This window comes from Crinia signifera, chromosome 7 (genome assembly GCF_055691185.1).
Source record: "Crinia signifera chromosome 7, ASM5569118v1, whole genome shotgun sequence".
Taxonomy (NCBI): Eukaryota; Metazoa; Chordata; class Amphibia; order Anura; family Myobatrachidae; genus Crinia; species Crinia signifera.
Genome location: NC_139223.1, coordinates 151,798,254 through 151,815,768, shown reverse-complemented (window position 1 = coordinate 151,815,768; position 17,515 = coordinate 151,798,254). Strand labels below are relative to the sequence as shown.

The 17,515-nt window shown below is 45.0% G+C and overlaps 1 protein-coding gene across 2 annotated transcripts in view; it reads right to left on the bottom strand.

The window, feature by feature from the left end:
- The window catches only part of LOC146020677 (lymphocyte antigen 75-like), a 341,840-nt gene that overhangs the window by 23,505 nt on the left and 300,820 nt on the right, over nucleotides 1–17,515 (bottom strand). For both annotated transcript variants that reach the window (XM_083153965.1, XM_083153966.1), the window contains exons 47-50: nucleotides 11,425–11,582; nucleotides 11,201–11,330; nucleotides 7,877–8,103; nucleotides 7,620–7,785 (exon numbers count right to left, since the gene is read on the bottom strand). In XM_083153965.1, coding sequence (XP_083010091.1) covers nucleotides 7,620–7,785; nucleotides 7,877–8,103; nucleotides 11,201–11,330; nucleotides 11,425–11,582 — 681 coding nt within the window. The remainder of the gene's footprint in view (nucleotides 1–7,619; nucleotides 7,786–7,876; nucleotides 8,104–11,200; nucleotides 11,331–11,424; nucleotides 11,583–17,515) is intronic.

The window sequence follows — 17,515 nt, the reverse complement described above, 5'->3', positions numbered from 1 at the left end:
CCACAACCTAAAAGGCTTTCTTCAGTGAAGATTCTGAAACACTGAAAAGTCAATAAAACATTTACTTGATGATTGAATAGAATAGAGACACTACCTTGGGTAGGTAACCCAAGCACAGAACAGCACAATCTTAAACGGAAGTGCAGAAAGGGGGAGTGACCAGATAAAGTGCTCAGGTGGGACATCCACTGGACAGATGTGATGGCAAGCAAGAACACATTGTTCCACATAAGGCAACAAACTTCAACCCTCCCAAAGGGAGGGGACCTTAGAACATGCAAAAAAATTACAGGTTCCATGGAGCCACCAGAGGAACAAATGGCGGCTGCAAGAGGAGATATCCCTGAAAAAAATGGCCAAACATCCTGAAAGAGTGTAATCTGCTACTGGAAGAACACAGGCAGGGCAGAGATTTGTGCGTTCAAGGAAGAAAACCACAGGCCAAAATGTAGACAAGCCTGCAGAAAGGAAAAGGCCAGTGAGAGCCAGAACAACCTGGGGTCAAAGATTCTGGCCAGACAACATAAAACACAGCTGTCAAACATGGTATACATTTCACCTGAAGGTTTACAGGCATTAATTATGGTAAGAATTACTCTTCTGAAGAACCATTTGCTCTCAGAATAAATCTCTCAAGAGCCACCCAGTCAAAGCAAGGTGGGCTAGTTCTGGATAGAAGCATGAGCCCTGAAATAGAAGATCCAGCCATAGAAGTAGACACAGAGGAGAGTCGATGTAGAGGCCCAGGAAACCAGCATACAGCACATGCCATGGCCAATCTGGAACATTTGGATAACCATGTCTCCCATTCAATTTGAACATGGATCATCGAGATTGTAGGAAAAACTTAGATGAGCGGGAATGTTCAGAGCACCTAGAGGAGACCAGTAATTGGAGGACATCTGGATGTACTGCCCGCATACCCAGTGGCCCTAAGAAAGACACCTGGCTTAAAATGCAGTTGAAACAGTCCTCATCAGTGCATCCACATCTATTGCGATAGGGATTCTGTCAATGTCTGAGGGTACGGAGACAGTAGGCTTCACATTTCAAGGAGAAATAAAAAACAGTCAGGGCATAAAGCTGCCCCCTCTGTCGACCAGCTGGCTAGAAAGATGCTGACAACTACTCCAACTTCACAGAAAGGGTAGTGGACAAGTGGAATAGCCTCTTATCAGAGGTGGTAGAGGCGAACACAGAAGAGCAGTTTAATCATGCATGGGGTAGACATAAGATTATCCTAACAAAGAAATAAGGCTTAAATAGGGTTTGAGGTAACACTATGTTTAAAAGGGGCAGACTAGATGGGCCAAATGGTTCTTATCTGCTGTCAAAGGTGTCGGCTGAGGCAAAGGTGTCGAAACGGTAAAATTTGATGAACGTGTGAGCCGAAGACCACGTGGCTGCCCTGCAGATGCTCTCCGCCGAGACTCCTGCCCGCAGGGCCCACGATGCCCCCACAGACCTGGTGGAATGCGCCCTTACCGAATGAGGTACTGGCCTTCCCGCCAACAGGTACGCTTGTCTTATGGTGGACCTTAGCCACCTGGCCAAGGTGCACTTTGAAGCGGGCCAACCCAGCTTCCGGGCATCAAAGAGGACAAATAGGGAATCAGACTTCCATATTGACGCTGTTCTGTTCACGTAAATGTTAAGGGCTCGAACTACAAAAGAAACATCCCTTTCTTGTGAGTCCGAAGTGGTGGTAGTAAAAACTGGAACCACGATTTCCTGATTTATATGAAATCTAGATACGACCTTTGGGAGGTAGTCAAGTCTAGTTCTGAGAACTGCTCTATCTTCATGGAAGATAAGTAATGGAGGTCTACAGGAGAGAGCTCCTAAATCTGAGACTCTGCGCGCCAATGCGATGGCTAGCAAGAAAAGAGTCTTAAGGGTAAGCCATGACAGAGAAACTGACTCCAAAGGTTCGAACGGGGCCTTGGTCAGCCGTCTCAGCACTAGGGTGAGATCCCATGGATTTGCTGGTGGACATATGGGTGGCTGTAGGTGGAGTGCTCCTTGTAAGAACATATGTATTGTTGAAGATGTAGCGATTTTCCTCTGGAAAAGAACCGAGAGAGCCGACACTTGAACCTTCAAGGACGAATGGCTCAACCCCATGTCCAGGCCTGCTTGCAAGAAACCTAGGACTCTGTCCAGTTTATATATTCTAGGGTTAAACCTCCTAGGTTCGCACCAAAGAAAATACTTTTGCCAAATCCTATGGTACACCTTTGCTGATGAGGGCTTCCTTGCCGCTAGCAATGTTTTGATGACTGTAGGTGGAAAGCCTCTTTTCCTCAAGACCGACTCCTCAACAGCCACCCCGTCAAAGCCAGCCTGGCTAAGTCCGGGTGTAGGCACGGTCCCTGTGATCAAAGGAAAATAAGTGGTTGACTGCGCTAAACAATGAAAAATGATATAAACATTTGTAATATAATAATCGATTTGAGATGGCCAGGTGTATGGTGAAAAAAGATTGTACAATTTATTATAAATCTCTTACATAGATAAAATAGAGACAAATTAAAATAACAATAAAAAGATATTATAAAAAATGACACTGATGATATAGTCACCCTTAGATCGGTAAGAAAAGTCCAGTCCGATTGGTAGGTCCTGTATTTAGAATCCGTTAGTGGAATTGGATGGGTGGATCCACACCTGGAGATGTGGGTTCTCCTGTAATGTTATGGCAAAGTGAGGGGCCAATTCACTTTGTAGGGAATGATTTGTTCACAGCCGGATTGGATGTGGTACTAAATAGGTATTGGAGATGGTGCTTGTGGGGAACACTGGAACCTCTGCAATCTGAGCCGGGCTTTCTTAAGGGGGTGGCGTACCTCCAGATGTAGCGGAGCCTCGGATAGATGTGTGGGTAACCAGAGTATTTCATCCACTGTAGGTGTGGGGATGGTTGGTAATTGTAGCAAAACCGCTGGGAGTAAAATTCTCCTGGTGGAGACGGTGCTGGATCCAAATGAAGTAGCAAGGACCGTGGGTGCCAAATCTGTAGGGTGATCAGGTCATCTGTATTGCACCTACGCGTTTCGCCGCTCTCAGCAGCTTTTTCAAGGTCCCTGTGATAGAAGGTCGGGCCGGAGTGGCAATGGGAATGGAGGTGCCCTGACCAGCTGTAGCAGCTCCGGGTACCATGATTGTCTCGGCCAATTCGGGGCCACTAGGATCATGGTCACCTTCTCCCTCTTGAGGCGTTGATGTAGACGGGGAATTAACGGAATTGGTGGAAATGCAAATACCCTTTGAAATGGCCAAGGAGCCGATAGGGCGTCTACCAGACATGCCTGTGGGTCTCTTGTTCTGGATCCGTACAGAGGGAGTTTCTTGTTGTGCTTTGAGGCCATGAGGTCCACTTGTGGGGCTCCCCATAGGTCTACTAAGGTTGTGAATGTCTCTGGATGGAGAGACCATTCCCCGGAGTGAATTGTCTGGCGACTCAGGAAGTCTGCTTCCCAGTTCAACACCCCGGGAATATAAACAGCCGACAGGGCGAGTAGATACTTCTCTGCCCATAGGAGGATTTGAGTCACTTCCCGCATGGCTGCTCGGCTCCGGGTTCCCCCTTGGTGGTTGACATACGCGACCGCTGTCGCGTTGTCTGACTGGATTCTGACTGGTCTTCCGTGAAGAAGAGTCCCTGATTGGTGAAACGTCCGGTAAATGGCCCTTAGCACTAGGATGTTTATTGGTAGCTTTGCTTCTTGGGGTGTCCACAGGCCCTGGAACGACTGGTCCAGTGTCATGGCTCCCCAACCCTGTAGGCTGGCATCCGTTGTCACTATGACATAGTTGTGACTTGCGAAGGACTTTCCCTTTCTTAGGTTGTCTGACAGTAGCCACCATTGGAGGAACTATCTTTTTAGGTCCATGTGTGATCGATTCCACCGAGATAACAGGGCTAGCTGTAGTCTCCAAGAGTGGAACTGTCCGAATACCAGCATTGGGAAGGCTGATACCATTTTCCCCATCAATGTCATGCAGAGGTGGACAGAGACTCTGCGTTGCGCCAGAAAGAATTGGATTTGTGATTGTAGGTCCTGTATCTTGTTCTGGGGAACCTTTTGAGCTTCCGTGTCTATCAGTGCCCCCAGATGTATCATGGAGGATGATGGGGTCAAGCTGGACTTCCTCCAGTTGATTATCCAACCGTGAGATTGGAGGAGGTTGAGAGCAATCTGTAGATGATTTTGAATTTCCTCCTGTGATTGCGCTACAATGAGAAGATCTTCTAGGTAAGGGAGAATCCGAATAAGTAGAAGGAGTAAGTGAGCCGCCATCACCCCCATGACTTTCGTGAACACCCGGGGGGCTGTTGAGAGCCCGAACGGGAGAGCACGAAATTGAAGATGGCGATCTAAGATTGCAAACCTGAGAAATCTCTGATGTTCCGGTTTGATTGGGATATGCAAGTATGCATCTTGTATATCCAGGGAGGTCATCAGATCCCCTGGTTCCAGAGCACTGAGGATGGAGCTCAGAGACTCCATTCTGAATTTGGGTACTCTCAGGAAGACATTCAATCTCTTGAGATTCAGTATAGGTCGAAAGGAGCCGTCTGGTTTGCTGACCAGGAATAAATTTGAATAGAATCCGGTCCCTCTCTGTGATTGTGAAACCGGCATGATCACCCTTTGTTCCAACAGGGTTGAGACAGCCATCTCGATGGCTGCAGCTTTGAGGGGGTCCAGTGGGAGACCTGTTGTGAAAAATTGTGTTGGGGGTCTGGAGCAAAAGGTCAGAGTATAACCGTGCGATATTAGTTCCGACACCCAAGAGTCCGATGTGGAACTTAACCAGGTCTCCGCAAACTCCAGAAGGTGGCCCCCCACCCATGACACCTCTTTGGTGTGCCCGGCGTCAGGCCGCAGGCTTTTCAGGCTGCTTCGGGGTCTGACGACGAGCTGCCCATCCCTGTTTGGGCTTGGACTTCTGTGTCTTTTGAAAAGACTGCTGTGACCTTGTTGGCCAGGATCCTGTATAATTGGATCTGGCCCTACTGGAGGGACGAAAGAAGCGAAAGGCCTGCTGTTTTGGTTAGTGGCTCCTGTGGGCAGAAAGGCTGACTTTGAGGCTGCAATGGACGTAACGATTTTGTCCAATTCTGATCTGAACAGGATACCTCCCGTAAACGGCAATGCCTCTAAAGCTCTCTTTGAGTCATTGTCCGCCTTCCAAGATATGAGCCAAAGGGCTCTGCGTGTCGCCACTGATACTGCTGAAATTTTGGATGCAAATATTCCAGCATCCAACACGCCCTCACTTAGTTAGGAACTCGCCTCCCTAATATTGTCCACCAAAGGAAGTAACTCAGATCTTTTGGTACCAGACTGTAGACCCTCCATTAGAGCATCTGCCCAATGTGCTATAGCTCTAGTTGTCCACGCGGCTGAATAGCTAAGCCGCAGAGCTGCCCCTGCGTTTGAATAAATGGATTTGAGAAACTGATCCTGCTTCTTATCCACAGGGTCTTTTAAGGATGTTACATCTGGTATGAGCAAAACCGTAGCCTTGATTAGTCTGGTGACATGGGCGTCTACCTGAGGGGGGGTCATCCCATTTTTTGTGGTCGTCTGCTAGAGGATAAAAAGAAGGGATACGCTTTGATACAAGGAATTTCCTATTAGGATGTTTCCATGCTTCTTCAAACTGCTTTGACTGAGGGAAAAAAGCAGTGTCCTCCTTTTTACGCTTGAATACTGGTTCAGCCTCTGGCCCTTCTGCAGAGGATTGTACCTCAGGCTCATTTATCTTAATAGTGAGCCGTATTAACTTAATAAGGCTGTCCACTCTGGCCTGGGACATATGATCATCAGTATCAGTGTCCACATCATCAATTGCATTAGGGACAGCCCCGTCTTGATCCTCCTCAGAGGTATCATCATCTGTATCCTGTAAGAGGGGCTGAGATGCCTCACGTCTGGGTGGTCTGTGAGTGACAGATCCTGACAGAGCATTTTGAAGAGAGGATGAGACCTGCACCAAACCCTGGACTGACTGTGATAGCTCTGCTACCCAGGAAGGCTCTACTGGCTGGGGTTGGACCTGAGGTGCAGGGGGAGCAGCGGGGTTGCGTGACGCTGCCAGCTGAGAAGCCAGTTCCCTCATCGCAGAGGACAGGTCTGCAGCCCAGTCCGGTCTGCAGGGAACATCCACAGTGGGCTGTGAACTAGGCCCCGGCTGAGAGCAACGGTCACAGAGGCCTGCGTGGTTCTCCTCAGCACTAGCAAAGTTTTCTTTGCATACGGTGTATGTATATGCGTGCAGCGCTGGAGCGGGACCAGACCTGCGGGATCTCCCTGAACCCTTTGCTGACATGATTTGTGTGTGGGTGCTAAGCAAAACAACTGGAATTACCTAAGTACACCAGTGATATTAGGTATGAGAGACTGTATCAGTCACTAATAAATGAATAAGTGAACTTATACTGCGCTCCCTGTCAGGCCTACAGAGAGAGATGTGGCATAAAAACACTCACATCAGATTAACATAAAAAACTTTTGAAAATAAAAAAGACAGATAAAATACACTGCAGTATATCACAGTCTCCTCACAATCCACACACAAGGAATCGGCACTTTGCTTCCAACACCTACACCATATAAGTGAGGTGAGGATAATACAACCTGTCACTGATAACAGTGGAGGTAAATGGGGGCGATTTCTGATGCTCCTCTCCGTCTGAAGCCAGTCAGCAAGTGAGCCAAAATGGCCCCCACTGTGAAGGAGGGGGGAGGAGAGGAGCGCTCTCGGCGGGAACCCAGGACAGGCCATTGCCGTGAGCTTGAGGGCGGAGTTATATACAGCTCCGTCCCCTCCTGGAACCACCAGCTTAACCCACATACCGTGGGAGCTGTTATGCTTTTCACCTAATCCCTAGTGGTCTAGCGGTTTCTCAGCATGAGCTGAGTACTGCTGCCAGGCCCCCGGTGGCGCCCCCCCACCGGCGGTGTGAGCCGCGATGTCCGGCTCCCCGCAAGCGGGAAGCCGCTTACCTGAGCTTCTCCCAGCCGCGGCTGCCTCCAAGTGCTTTGAGGTGTCTGGTGCGAGCGGCCGAACGGTCAGTCCACCAGACGCCGGGAGATGCTTCTGCCGTCAGCCGCAGCAGCGCTGCGAGTCTGATGCAGATAGAGAAAAAATAATAACAAAAAACCCCCCCAAAAAACGAAGTTTAAATAAAGGCTAACAATGCCCTCTCCTTAGCGTGGTGCCTGTTCCTCAGAGCACCAAGGAAAAAACTGGTCTCTGAGGACAGGAAGGGGTATTAGGGGGGCGGAGCCTGGGGCTGCACTAGCCAAAAGAAGTTCTACTCCTTGGTGCCCGGACCTCCAGCCCCGGAATACCACATTTCCCAGCATCCACCGCAGGCCGTAAGAAAAATATTTTTAGTGTATACTAGATGTGACTGGGAGGCTTTTGTAGTTAACGGATGCCTAATACCAAAAATTTTTTGCACATTAAACAAATGGTTTTTGGTTTTCAGTATGAGCACCAGTGTCTGCTGCATGTGCAGGTACCTCTCAAAGAGGCTCACTCAAAAGGACATCAAACCAGGAGAGGGTCTGGGACCCCTACTACATACAAGCAGAACATCTTACTTGGTGGTACATGACAAATTGCTCCAGGTAACTCAAGGTCACAACTTTCAGTCCTCCAGGTGCCATCCAGAGCCATATAAACACAATCCCCATTCTCTTGATAATCCTCTGACCATCGGTTTAGTGTAACCAGACTCCTATCCTGCCATCTGTAGTGGATCCCATCCTGGTATTTAAATAAATGTAAAATGGTAAGATATCATAATGAACAGGTAAAAACTTCCAAATTGATAATGGAGTATTAAGAGGATGCTTACATTCCTGCTAGAGAGTCCGATCCACACTGGATGGCCAACTTGGGCAACAGTGACCGTGAGAAAGGAAAGCTGGTATAAGTCCGTAATACTGACCAGCTCCATGTCTTTGCTTATACATTGTGACAAAGCTGTATACCAGGTCATGTTACCGTGAATCATTTTGTACTTTTTCCCCTGGAATTCTAGGTCTTCTGGTTCAACGGTCTGTGTTGTTGTCCCATTGCCATCTGGAATTAAACAGCAGATAAAATTTTGTGTCCCATGTGACGCCAAGCGCAGGCCTGCCAGTCTAATGTCGCGTCTATAGAAAGTATGTGCTGCACATAATATCTATCGAATTGCAGGAGCTATTGCATTTTGTTTTGGTGGGCGATGGGAGCGCTTTTTGGTAGGCGCCGGGTTCGGGGAGAGGGGGCCAGAGTGAGCGCTGGTGGCATCCGTCGGTGTAGCGCAGCCCTGTGAAGGAGCGTTGGCGGAGGCAGAATTTGAATTTTTTTTTTTTTAAACACTGGGTGGCCCTCTGATTGGTTGAGAAAGAGCTCCCTTCTCAGCCAACCAATGGCAGCCCAGTGTTTTAAACTTTGAATACCGCAGCCAGCACTCCTTCACGGCGCTTTGCTACTCCACCTCAGATGGCACGCAACATTGGGTGCTGGAAGAGGACACTTTAGGCACCATAAGATGTGATTGTATGTGATGGGACAATGCACTGCGATGTCACATCGCATCCAATCGCATAAGTGTATGGTGCTCTAACTTGTAAAAATATCCTACTACTTGGGGCAGCATCACATCCTACAAGCAGAAGGGTGCGATGCCATTTGTATAAGGATTCTGAAACGCACTGAGCAACAACTGGCGCCTATTGATGGTCTCAGATTGTCTTTTGGGTATTTTCTGCAGCCTTTAATGATGGCCAACTACACTAGGATTATCGGTTTTATTCAGCTTGTGCTTCGGTCATAAAAGTATTTAACAGTTTTCAAAATTTTATACGGTGCTAGAACATCTAGACACTTTTGGCCCGATTCAGACCTGCTCACTAGGTTGCATATATTCGCTGCGTAGTGTGCAGGCACACGCCACCCCACCACCCGCACTACGATGCAAGCAGATGTGTACGCCAACGCAGGCACAGAGGAAAAATCATTTGATGGATGCTCAGCATCAAATGATTTTTCCTCTCTTCGCAGGGGAACGCCCAGCATTTCTATGGGCACACCCATGAAACTCCCCAGCGACCTGACTGCCAATCATTTTGCGAATGCTCCGGCGAGTAAAAAAACTTGCCGAAAGAGGTTTACTCCGGGGTATTGCACATGTGCGAACAGGTCTGAATCGGACCCTTTGTGTAAAATTGTGAGCAGAAACCAGATAAACCTACAGCCCAGCAAAGGTGATCAACATATAGTTATTATTTTGTAGATACCAAGAATTTCATATCAAAAAAATTTCAGGAGAAAATATTTATTTGGGAATTTTTTATGTGTGTGTACTGCTTTATATAGGGTAAGCAGCGGGCTTGGCGAACCGTTTATTTCTCTTAATAATGGAAAAATGGATATACTGAGCTTATATAAAATAAAATATATTAAAATAACACTGGAAATTTATAATGATATCTACATAAAATTTAGCTGAAAAATAAAAATGAAAAAAGAAAGACCAGAAACGGATCGTCCATCAGTTAAGATTGGCAAATGTCTGTAATTTCAGTGATGTCGGCGGGCTCGCCCCGCCACATTCAAAGTGCCCCTTTTCCTCCAGCACCCTGCCCTCCTGGGATGCTTTCGGGAACACTATTATATGTTTTCGTTAAACAAACGTGTATAAAATTACCTTATACAAGTACAGTGCACTTCTAAATAAAGAAAAGTCATACTTCTTTACTCCTCCTATTCTCTGAAATATCGCGGAGACGCTGCAAAACGTGTGCGGTCACTAAACAGTGTAGGCGGTTTGTAAGTACGAATGGGTAGGCGGGACACACAAGGGCGAATTGTAAGTCCGAGCAGTCGCAGTGCGGTCGATAAAAGAAGGCCGGGTCATAAGTCTGAGCGGTCGATAAACAGGTAGGTCATTAAGTGAGGAATGTCTGTAATAAATGGAATGTTGTCCTTGGTTGGACGGACCTGACTTTAGAAGCAGTCGGGCCTGTTCTGCCGAGAACGGCCATTGATTGTCAAGCTCTTGGCCATAGCTCAATGATCCACGGCCGTATCTCGAAGCCACGCCCCCTTTTTGGCATTCAGTAGGCGGACATTGAAACCCGCCTGCCGATTCTTAGTTGAGTTGGCTGAGAACGGGACAGGGTCACGGCTGTCGGGACAGCCCGACAGTCGTGACCCGGGTTTGATTATACCCTTAAGCATTTTAGAACTATTGTCCAGCATACAGGGCTGTCTCCCAGTTAATAGTTTACTAGTGTTGATGGATGCTAGTCAGTGGCGTCACTACAAGAGGTGACATGCTGTGTGGTATGGTAAGCATCATGCACGTGCAAAACTTACGGCCTCATGCCCACAAAGCCACCTCCCTTATGTGTGCGTGTGTGTGTGCTGCATGCCACGCTTCCTGTTCTAGGCACACTGGGCCTTGTGCAGCCTCTACCTGGTCTCACGCACAATGTGGACATCAAATTGCAGAGCAGCCCTGCTATGCTGGTGTCACCCGGGATGGCCTTCCTGCCCATACTGATGCTAAAGGTTCTATTCCATCTGCAATTTCATCAACTATATTCCATTTTATGTTTAACCCTTTGAGAGCCAACATCTGTGAGAGGCGAAAATATCAGCTAAAAATATGCCAGCGTCGCTCACATTTGTTATATAAATTCAAATAAAAAAATGTTGTGTACAAAAAGATGATATTTCCTTTATAAAAAGGTAAACATTACAGGTCATTATGATGAATAAAAAGGTTTGCTTGGTAATTTTCACACCAATTTTGACAAATGAATTGGACACTCAAATGGTTAAATAGCATAATCTATACCAAGCATCTCCAAACTATGGCCCTCCAGCTGTGGGTGAGTGCCATCATGCGTTGCCACAGTTTTGCTATTAGGAATACTAAAACTATGGCAAGGCATGCTGGGATGTGTAGTTTCACAACAGCTGGAGGGCCATCGTTTGGACATGCCTGATCTATACTATGGCGCAAGTGGCTTTCCTTAATTTGCAACTAAAATTGCCATTTCTCAGCAGAATATCAGCACTGCATCCAAATACATTATTCTGTGACTTCACAAAAGTAGGTAGCCACGATCTACCATCTGTCTGTTCAAAAGAGAAAGAATGATAAGAATAAAAAAGAAGGTCATACCTCTAGCTTTTTGACAGATTGACACATACTGCAAGTCTGAGCAGGCGGTAAAATCCCATGTCCCAATAAATGATGATTTGGGATCATTCAGGAAAAACACACATTGCTGGTTTTTCTCATCGTCATATCGCTGAGGAACAAGAAAGTCAGTTACAGGACATACAGTAGATGGGAAACCTGCTCAGTCTGGCATAAAACCCAGCTAGTGTAAACATGGCACCTACATCAAACTCAAACCTCTTCAGTCTCCCTTGTAATATTGGATGGAAGTTTGTATAGGTGATATCACGACCATCAACCCAACTGTCTTGAGGATTCATTGTAAATTTGAGACCAATCCAAAACTTTTGATTCCGGTCAGCACTTAAATGGGTAATGAAATCTTAAAAAGAAAGAACAATATAATGTGATTGGCACTCCTAATACCTGGAACAATAGCCCTGGTGCCCTCACATACCCTTATACCCCTTTCACACCGCACATGGAGAAGGCAGTGGACTTCCAACTAGTGGTACACCAGAATAAGAACTTTTCAGGGGTGAGAGGTGGCCATTACAGGGACCCTATAAGAAATGCCCACGCAGCGGGGTGGATACAAAAAGAAGGGGAAGAGGCCAGCAGAGGTAAATCCTATTATCAATATATCTGACCATACACTTACTCCAAGTGAGGAGGGATTAGGGGATTAGGATTTGTACCTATTTTTATCAGGAATAAATGGTATTTATATGTTAGTTGGGCGCCCACTAAGCTATTTGCTTAGTTTTCTGCGTCCGCTCGCCACACTTCAGGCTCGGTGGCTCGCCACACTATATAAAATCTACTCCACGCCGACATGGATAGTGGGGGTATGAGCGTACTAACTATAGTGGGCGCCGAACTAACATATAAGTACCGAATAAATTTGATACTACTGTGGATCACTATAGAATGGGTCGGAAGCTAAGACTTAGAGACCATTTTGGTGACATGGATAACATAAATAATGATTCATTGAATCAGGTTCTGGAAAGACCTAGTAATTTTGATCCCCCTACTAATATTAAAAGTTTTTTTACGCATGATTGACACAGACTTAAATACAGAGAAGCCTAAGACCACTTATGATAATTTGTCCCCAATACAACGGGAGGCTATGGGGTCATTGAAGAATAATGACAAAATAGTCATACGTCCCGCTGATAAGGGGGGAGCAGTGGTGGTAATGAACTATGATGATTATCATTCTGACATTTGTGAACAACTTAGTGATGATTCGGTCTATGAGCGGATCAACAAGAATTCAATGTATGCTATCAAGAAGGAAATGGATAAATTGATCCAACAGGGCATATTGTCAGGATGGATTGATGAGGCAATAGCTGTTTTTTACGAGTTGTTACACCTATCTGTCCCATTATGTACACATTGCCAAAAGGTGCATAAGAGGCTGGACAGGCCTCCTGGTAGACCTATTATATCAGCCAGGGGGTCTGTGATGCAACCGATGGCACAGTTTGTAGATCAGATACTGCAGCCTAGTGAGTTCTGTACCAAGCTATATCCGCGATACCCCTGATTTTTTGTCTACGATCAAGGATTTTAACATCATAGATACCGAATATTGGCAACCATGGATGTCTGCACCACCTGTCAGTCCATGAACGTTGGAGAATTCTTTTTTTTTTTCTTCAAAAATATTTTTATTAAGGCACTGTGCAATAAAATACAATTTTTAGACACGCAGGTCTTGTTTCGTTATTCATCTCATTTAAACAATGTTGATGTCATTATACATTTGTTAACATGGTCTGGTGCTTTACCATTTTGTAGCAGAATATTTTTCAAAGTTTTGCAGTAACAGGTCAAGTGATCAGCATGACAGAGCTAATTATATGTAGCAGTTGAGATAGACTATATCAATTTGTGGCAACCGCCTGTGTCTATAATACAAACATATCGAACTTGTGTTTAACATAACATAGTTCCAAAAATTAGTACAGTTTTGTGGTTAACTGAAATTAATGTGCTACTCTCTCCCCCCTCCCTCCACATCCCCCCCCCCCAGGCCCCAACCCCTGAACGACAAGAGATTAGGTCACATCCCTTCAATTACAATGGGAGGGTCATTAGCTGCTAGGCGTAATAAGTACCAGGATGTGTTTTGTAAACTTTGGTGGATTTGTTGTCTCATATTTGCTGATAGTGTAGTAATGTAGCTTTCCCACACTGCAAAGAATGCGTTAATTTTATGTTCCTTGTCTAGGCTGACTTCTATCCAATCCATCCTGAACAAGTGAAACAGTTTGCATTTAAATAAAGAGAACGTTGGAGGTGCTTGAGAGATCCACTCATGAAGAATGGTCTTCCGGGCAGCTGCGCTAATTGCCAGTAGTAGACGTTTACCTCCCCTCGAAGTCCTCAAAGAGGGTGGGACAATGCCAAGAATTGCCCAGTCTGGTGTAAATGGGATGTAGTTGACTAGAGATGTTTCCGCGTACTGTTTAATCTGTAGCCAAAATGTTCGGACTACTGCACATGACCAAAAACTATGGTATAAGTCTGCGTATGATTCCCCGCATCTATAGCATGTATGGGATGTGGTTCGACCCATCAGGAAGCTTCTATGTGGGGATAAATATGCACCATGGAATATGTTTAAAAACATTTCTGTGTAAGTGGTAGAGGATAACATTTTGCAGGATTTTACAAGTGCTTTAAGTAGATCTTCAATTTCGTAGTCCGGGAATTTGGACAACCATTTTGACATTCCGCTATTTAGTTTCGTATGGTCTAAGTCTGTTCTAAAGTATCTATAATAAAGGGAAATGGCTTTTTGTAAAATGGGGGGTTTATTTAATAGTGCGTCTATTGGGTTTATCCAGTCTTTGTTAGAGAAGGATCTGATTACCGAGGATATGTAGTGCTGCGCCTGCAGAAAGGCCAGGGGATACGCCTCTAAGGTGCCAAATTTTTCAACTGCAGATGTATAGGTTAAAGCCTGTTGTGAGTCCTTGTCTACTAAGCAGCCCAGATTAACTATTCCTCCCACTCTCCATATCGTGAAGGGGTATGAGGCTAGCCCATTTTGGAATTCAGGGTTGTCAATAAAGGGAAGCTGGAGGGATTTGTGAGAATTCAGGCCTGCTTTATGTCTAACCCAGTGCCAGGTTCTCTTGACATTCCACAGTAGAGGGTTGTTTTGTAAATGTGTTGGGACTTCTTGGTCATGGAGATGTAAAAAAGACACCAGACTGCCTCCTTCTAGAAACTCCTTTTCTAATGTGGTGTTTGCGTAGTTGTTTTGTCCAGAGACCCAATCTGCGAGGTATCGAAACATTGCAGCATTGTTGTAAAGCTGGATGTTTGGGAAACCTACCCCTCCATTTTCCTTCGTCTGCTGCAACTTTACCAGACTAATTTTTTGTCGCTTACCGTGCCAAATAAAGTGCCTAAAAAGTTTGTATATATATTGTAAATCTTTTGTTGTTATATGTAGTGGAAGGGCCTGAATGAGATACATCAATCTCGGGAAGGAGATCATCTTTATTAGGTTTATGCGGCCTAGGAATGATATCGGCAGATTTTTCCAGCTTTCCAATTCGTCTGATATTTGTTTAATTAGGGGTGTGTAATTGAGCATATACAATTTTGCGATTTGGCTAGGGATTTTCACTCCTAAGTATGTAAAGCTATTTTTTGTCCATTGCATCGAAATGTTGGTCATAAATTGACTCATTCTAGTTACGTTACCAAGAAGCAATGCTGTGGATTTGTTTAGATTAATTGCGAACCCTGAGATTTCCTCAAAGTTCTTTAAAATTTTTAGAATATGAGGCAGTGAGTCAGTAGGGTTAGATATATAAAGTAATATGTCGTCTGCGAATGCTGTCAGCTTAACCTCTTTAGAGCCTATAAGTATGCCCTTAAATATAGTATCTGTTGATAATGCCCGAATCAGGGGGTCTATAGCTATATTAAACAGCAACGGCGACAGGGGGCAACCTTGTCGAGTGCCTCGTTGTAGTTCTATTGGGTTGCTGCTTACGCCATTTACTAATATGTTTGTCTTGGGAGATGAGTATAAATATTTTATAATGTTTATAAAAAAGGGACCGAAGCCTCGCTCATGTAGTATTGTAAATAGATGGGGCCACAGAACAGTGTCAAAGGCCTTGACAGTATCTAGGCTTAGCAGCACATTGCTGTGCTGCCTTGCCATGGATGAAGCTGCCACTGCTGCTACAGCAGTTCTGATTCCCAGGACAGAGTGGCGTCCTCTCACAAATCCCAATTGGTGGTGAGTAATTAAATCTGGCATAATTTTTTGCAGTCTATCTGCCATTATTTTGGCTAAGAGTTTTACGTCTGTGTTGAGCAGACTTATTGGTCTGTAGGATTCTAATAGTGCCTGGTCTCTGTTGGGTTTGGGGAGTAGTATAGTAGCTGTATCTGTGAAGTATGGAAAGGGGGTATGATTGGTTACTAGATCGTTAAACAGGTCTACTAGGGCCGGAGCTATTTGCTGTTGTAATAATTTATAGTATTCGTTTGAAAGCCCATCAGGGCCTGGAGATTTGCCTAGATGTAACTTAGAGATTGTATCGAGTATTTCAGTTAGGTTGATGGGTGCATTGAGTTGTTCTAGTTGGTCCGAGGATAATGTGGGCAATGTTATATTTTGTATAAACTTTGTGTGTTTCTGCGGATCAAATGGTTGGTCCCTGTATAGATTGGTGTAATATTCTTGAAATAAATGGACTATTTCTGTGGTGGATGTTACTAGATTATGGTTAGTTGGGTGTTTGATTGCTGTGATGTATGGCCTTTTATGTTTGGGTCTGGATAGAGAGGCTAGAAGTTTTCCAGATTTATTACCCCATCTATAAAATTTATGCTTAGTATATAACACGTCTTTTTTTGCTTGGGTTGATAGATGAGTGTCCAGAAGTTGTCTAGCTTGAGTGTATGTGTTCTGAGTGGAGGGATTAGGATTTGTTGTGTATTCCTGAAGGGCTTTTGTTAGGGCAAGGGATAGGTTTTTATATATTTCTGACGTTTTTTTGCGTTGCCTGGAAACATAGTCGATGATCTGTCCCCTTAATACTGTTTTAGACGTACCCCAAAATAAAGTGGGATTATCCCAGGCCTCTATATTATCGTCTTGGAAGTTCATCCATTGAGTTATGAGAAATTGTTTGAAGTTGTCAGATTTGTATAGATATGCTGGGAATCGCCACATTCCCGGGCCTTTGGTTTTGTTGGGAAGTGTAAGTGTTAGTGTTATAGGCGCATGGTCCGAGATTATTATTGAGTGGATGTCTGCGTTGTGTACTTGGGGTATTAACTGGTTTCCTACAAAAAAAGCGTCTATGCGTGACCATGAGTGATGTACAGCTGAATAAAAGGTAAAAGTTTTGTCCGTGGCATTTAAGAGTCGCCAGATGTCTACCACCTGAAGGGTGGACTTAAGATTTTGGAATTGTCGCCAGATCGTGGAGGAAAAGGAGGGGGGGGTAGGCTGCCTGTCCAGTGATGGAGTTTCTACTGCGTTGAAGTCACCCGTTATTATTAGGGGAAAGTTTGTTCGTTGTGCTAGTGACCCTATTAATTGACCTAAAAATTCTTGGGGCAAAGTGTTTGGAGCATATACGTTTACAAGTGTGTATTTTGTTCCCCAGATTTCTATGTCTATAATCAAGTATCGCCCATTTGGGTCAGCTGTTGTGTGTAATATAGTATAATTTAGGTTTTTATTAAAAAGAATGGCTACACCCCTGACCTTTCTGCAATAATTGGCAGCTACACATTCACCTAGCCATGGCGCTCTGAGTACAGCACTGGAGTCGTTTGCCCAATGCGTCTCCTGGAGGAATATAATGTCTGGGCGGAAACGTTTAAGGTGGGTAACTACTCTTTTCCTTTTAACAGGGGAGTTCAGACCTCCAACGTTCCATGATATGAGTTTTAGTTTGTTGTTCAGAATGGTGTTAGAATTAGTATTGTTTGATGTTGACATACCTATCCAATTCCTGCTTTGTTGGCGGGTTTGTTCTTAGTTGAATGGAAATAAAGCATGCTAGACCCCGTCCCAGCTAGCAGGGTGCATGCATCTAGACCTTGATGGGTTCTCCCGCAACCAGGGGAGAGGGGGAGAGAGAGAGAGAGAGCAAAAACACAAAACATTTGGTGAACTACACAGTACCTTAACCACCTTTTTCTAAATTTTCCTCCTAACAAGAGTCCTGAGACAGGCATCGCAAGAGTATTGCGATACGTGTCTGGGATAGTGAAAAACAAAGTCATACATATATACCAACAAAAAAGCATTGTTTC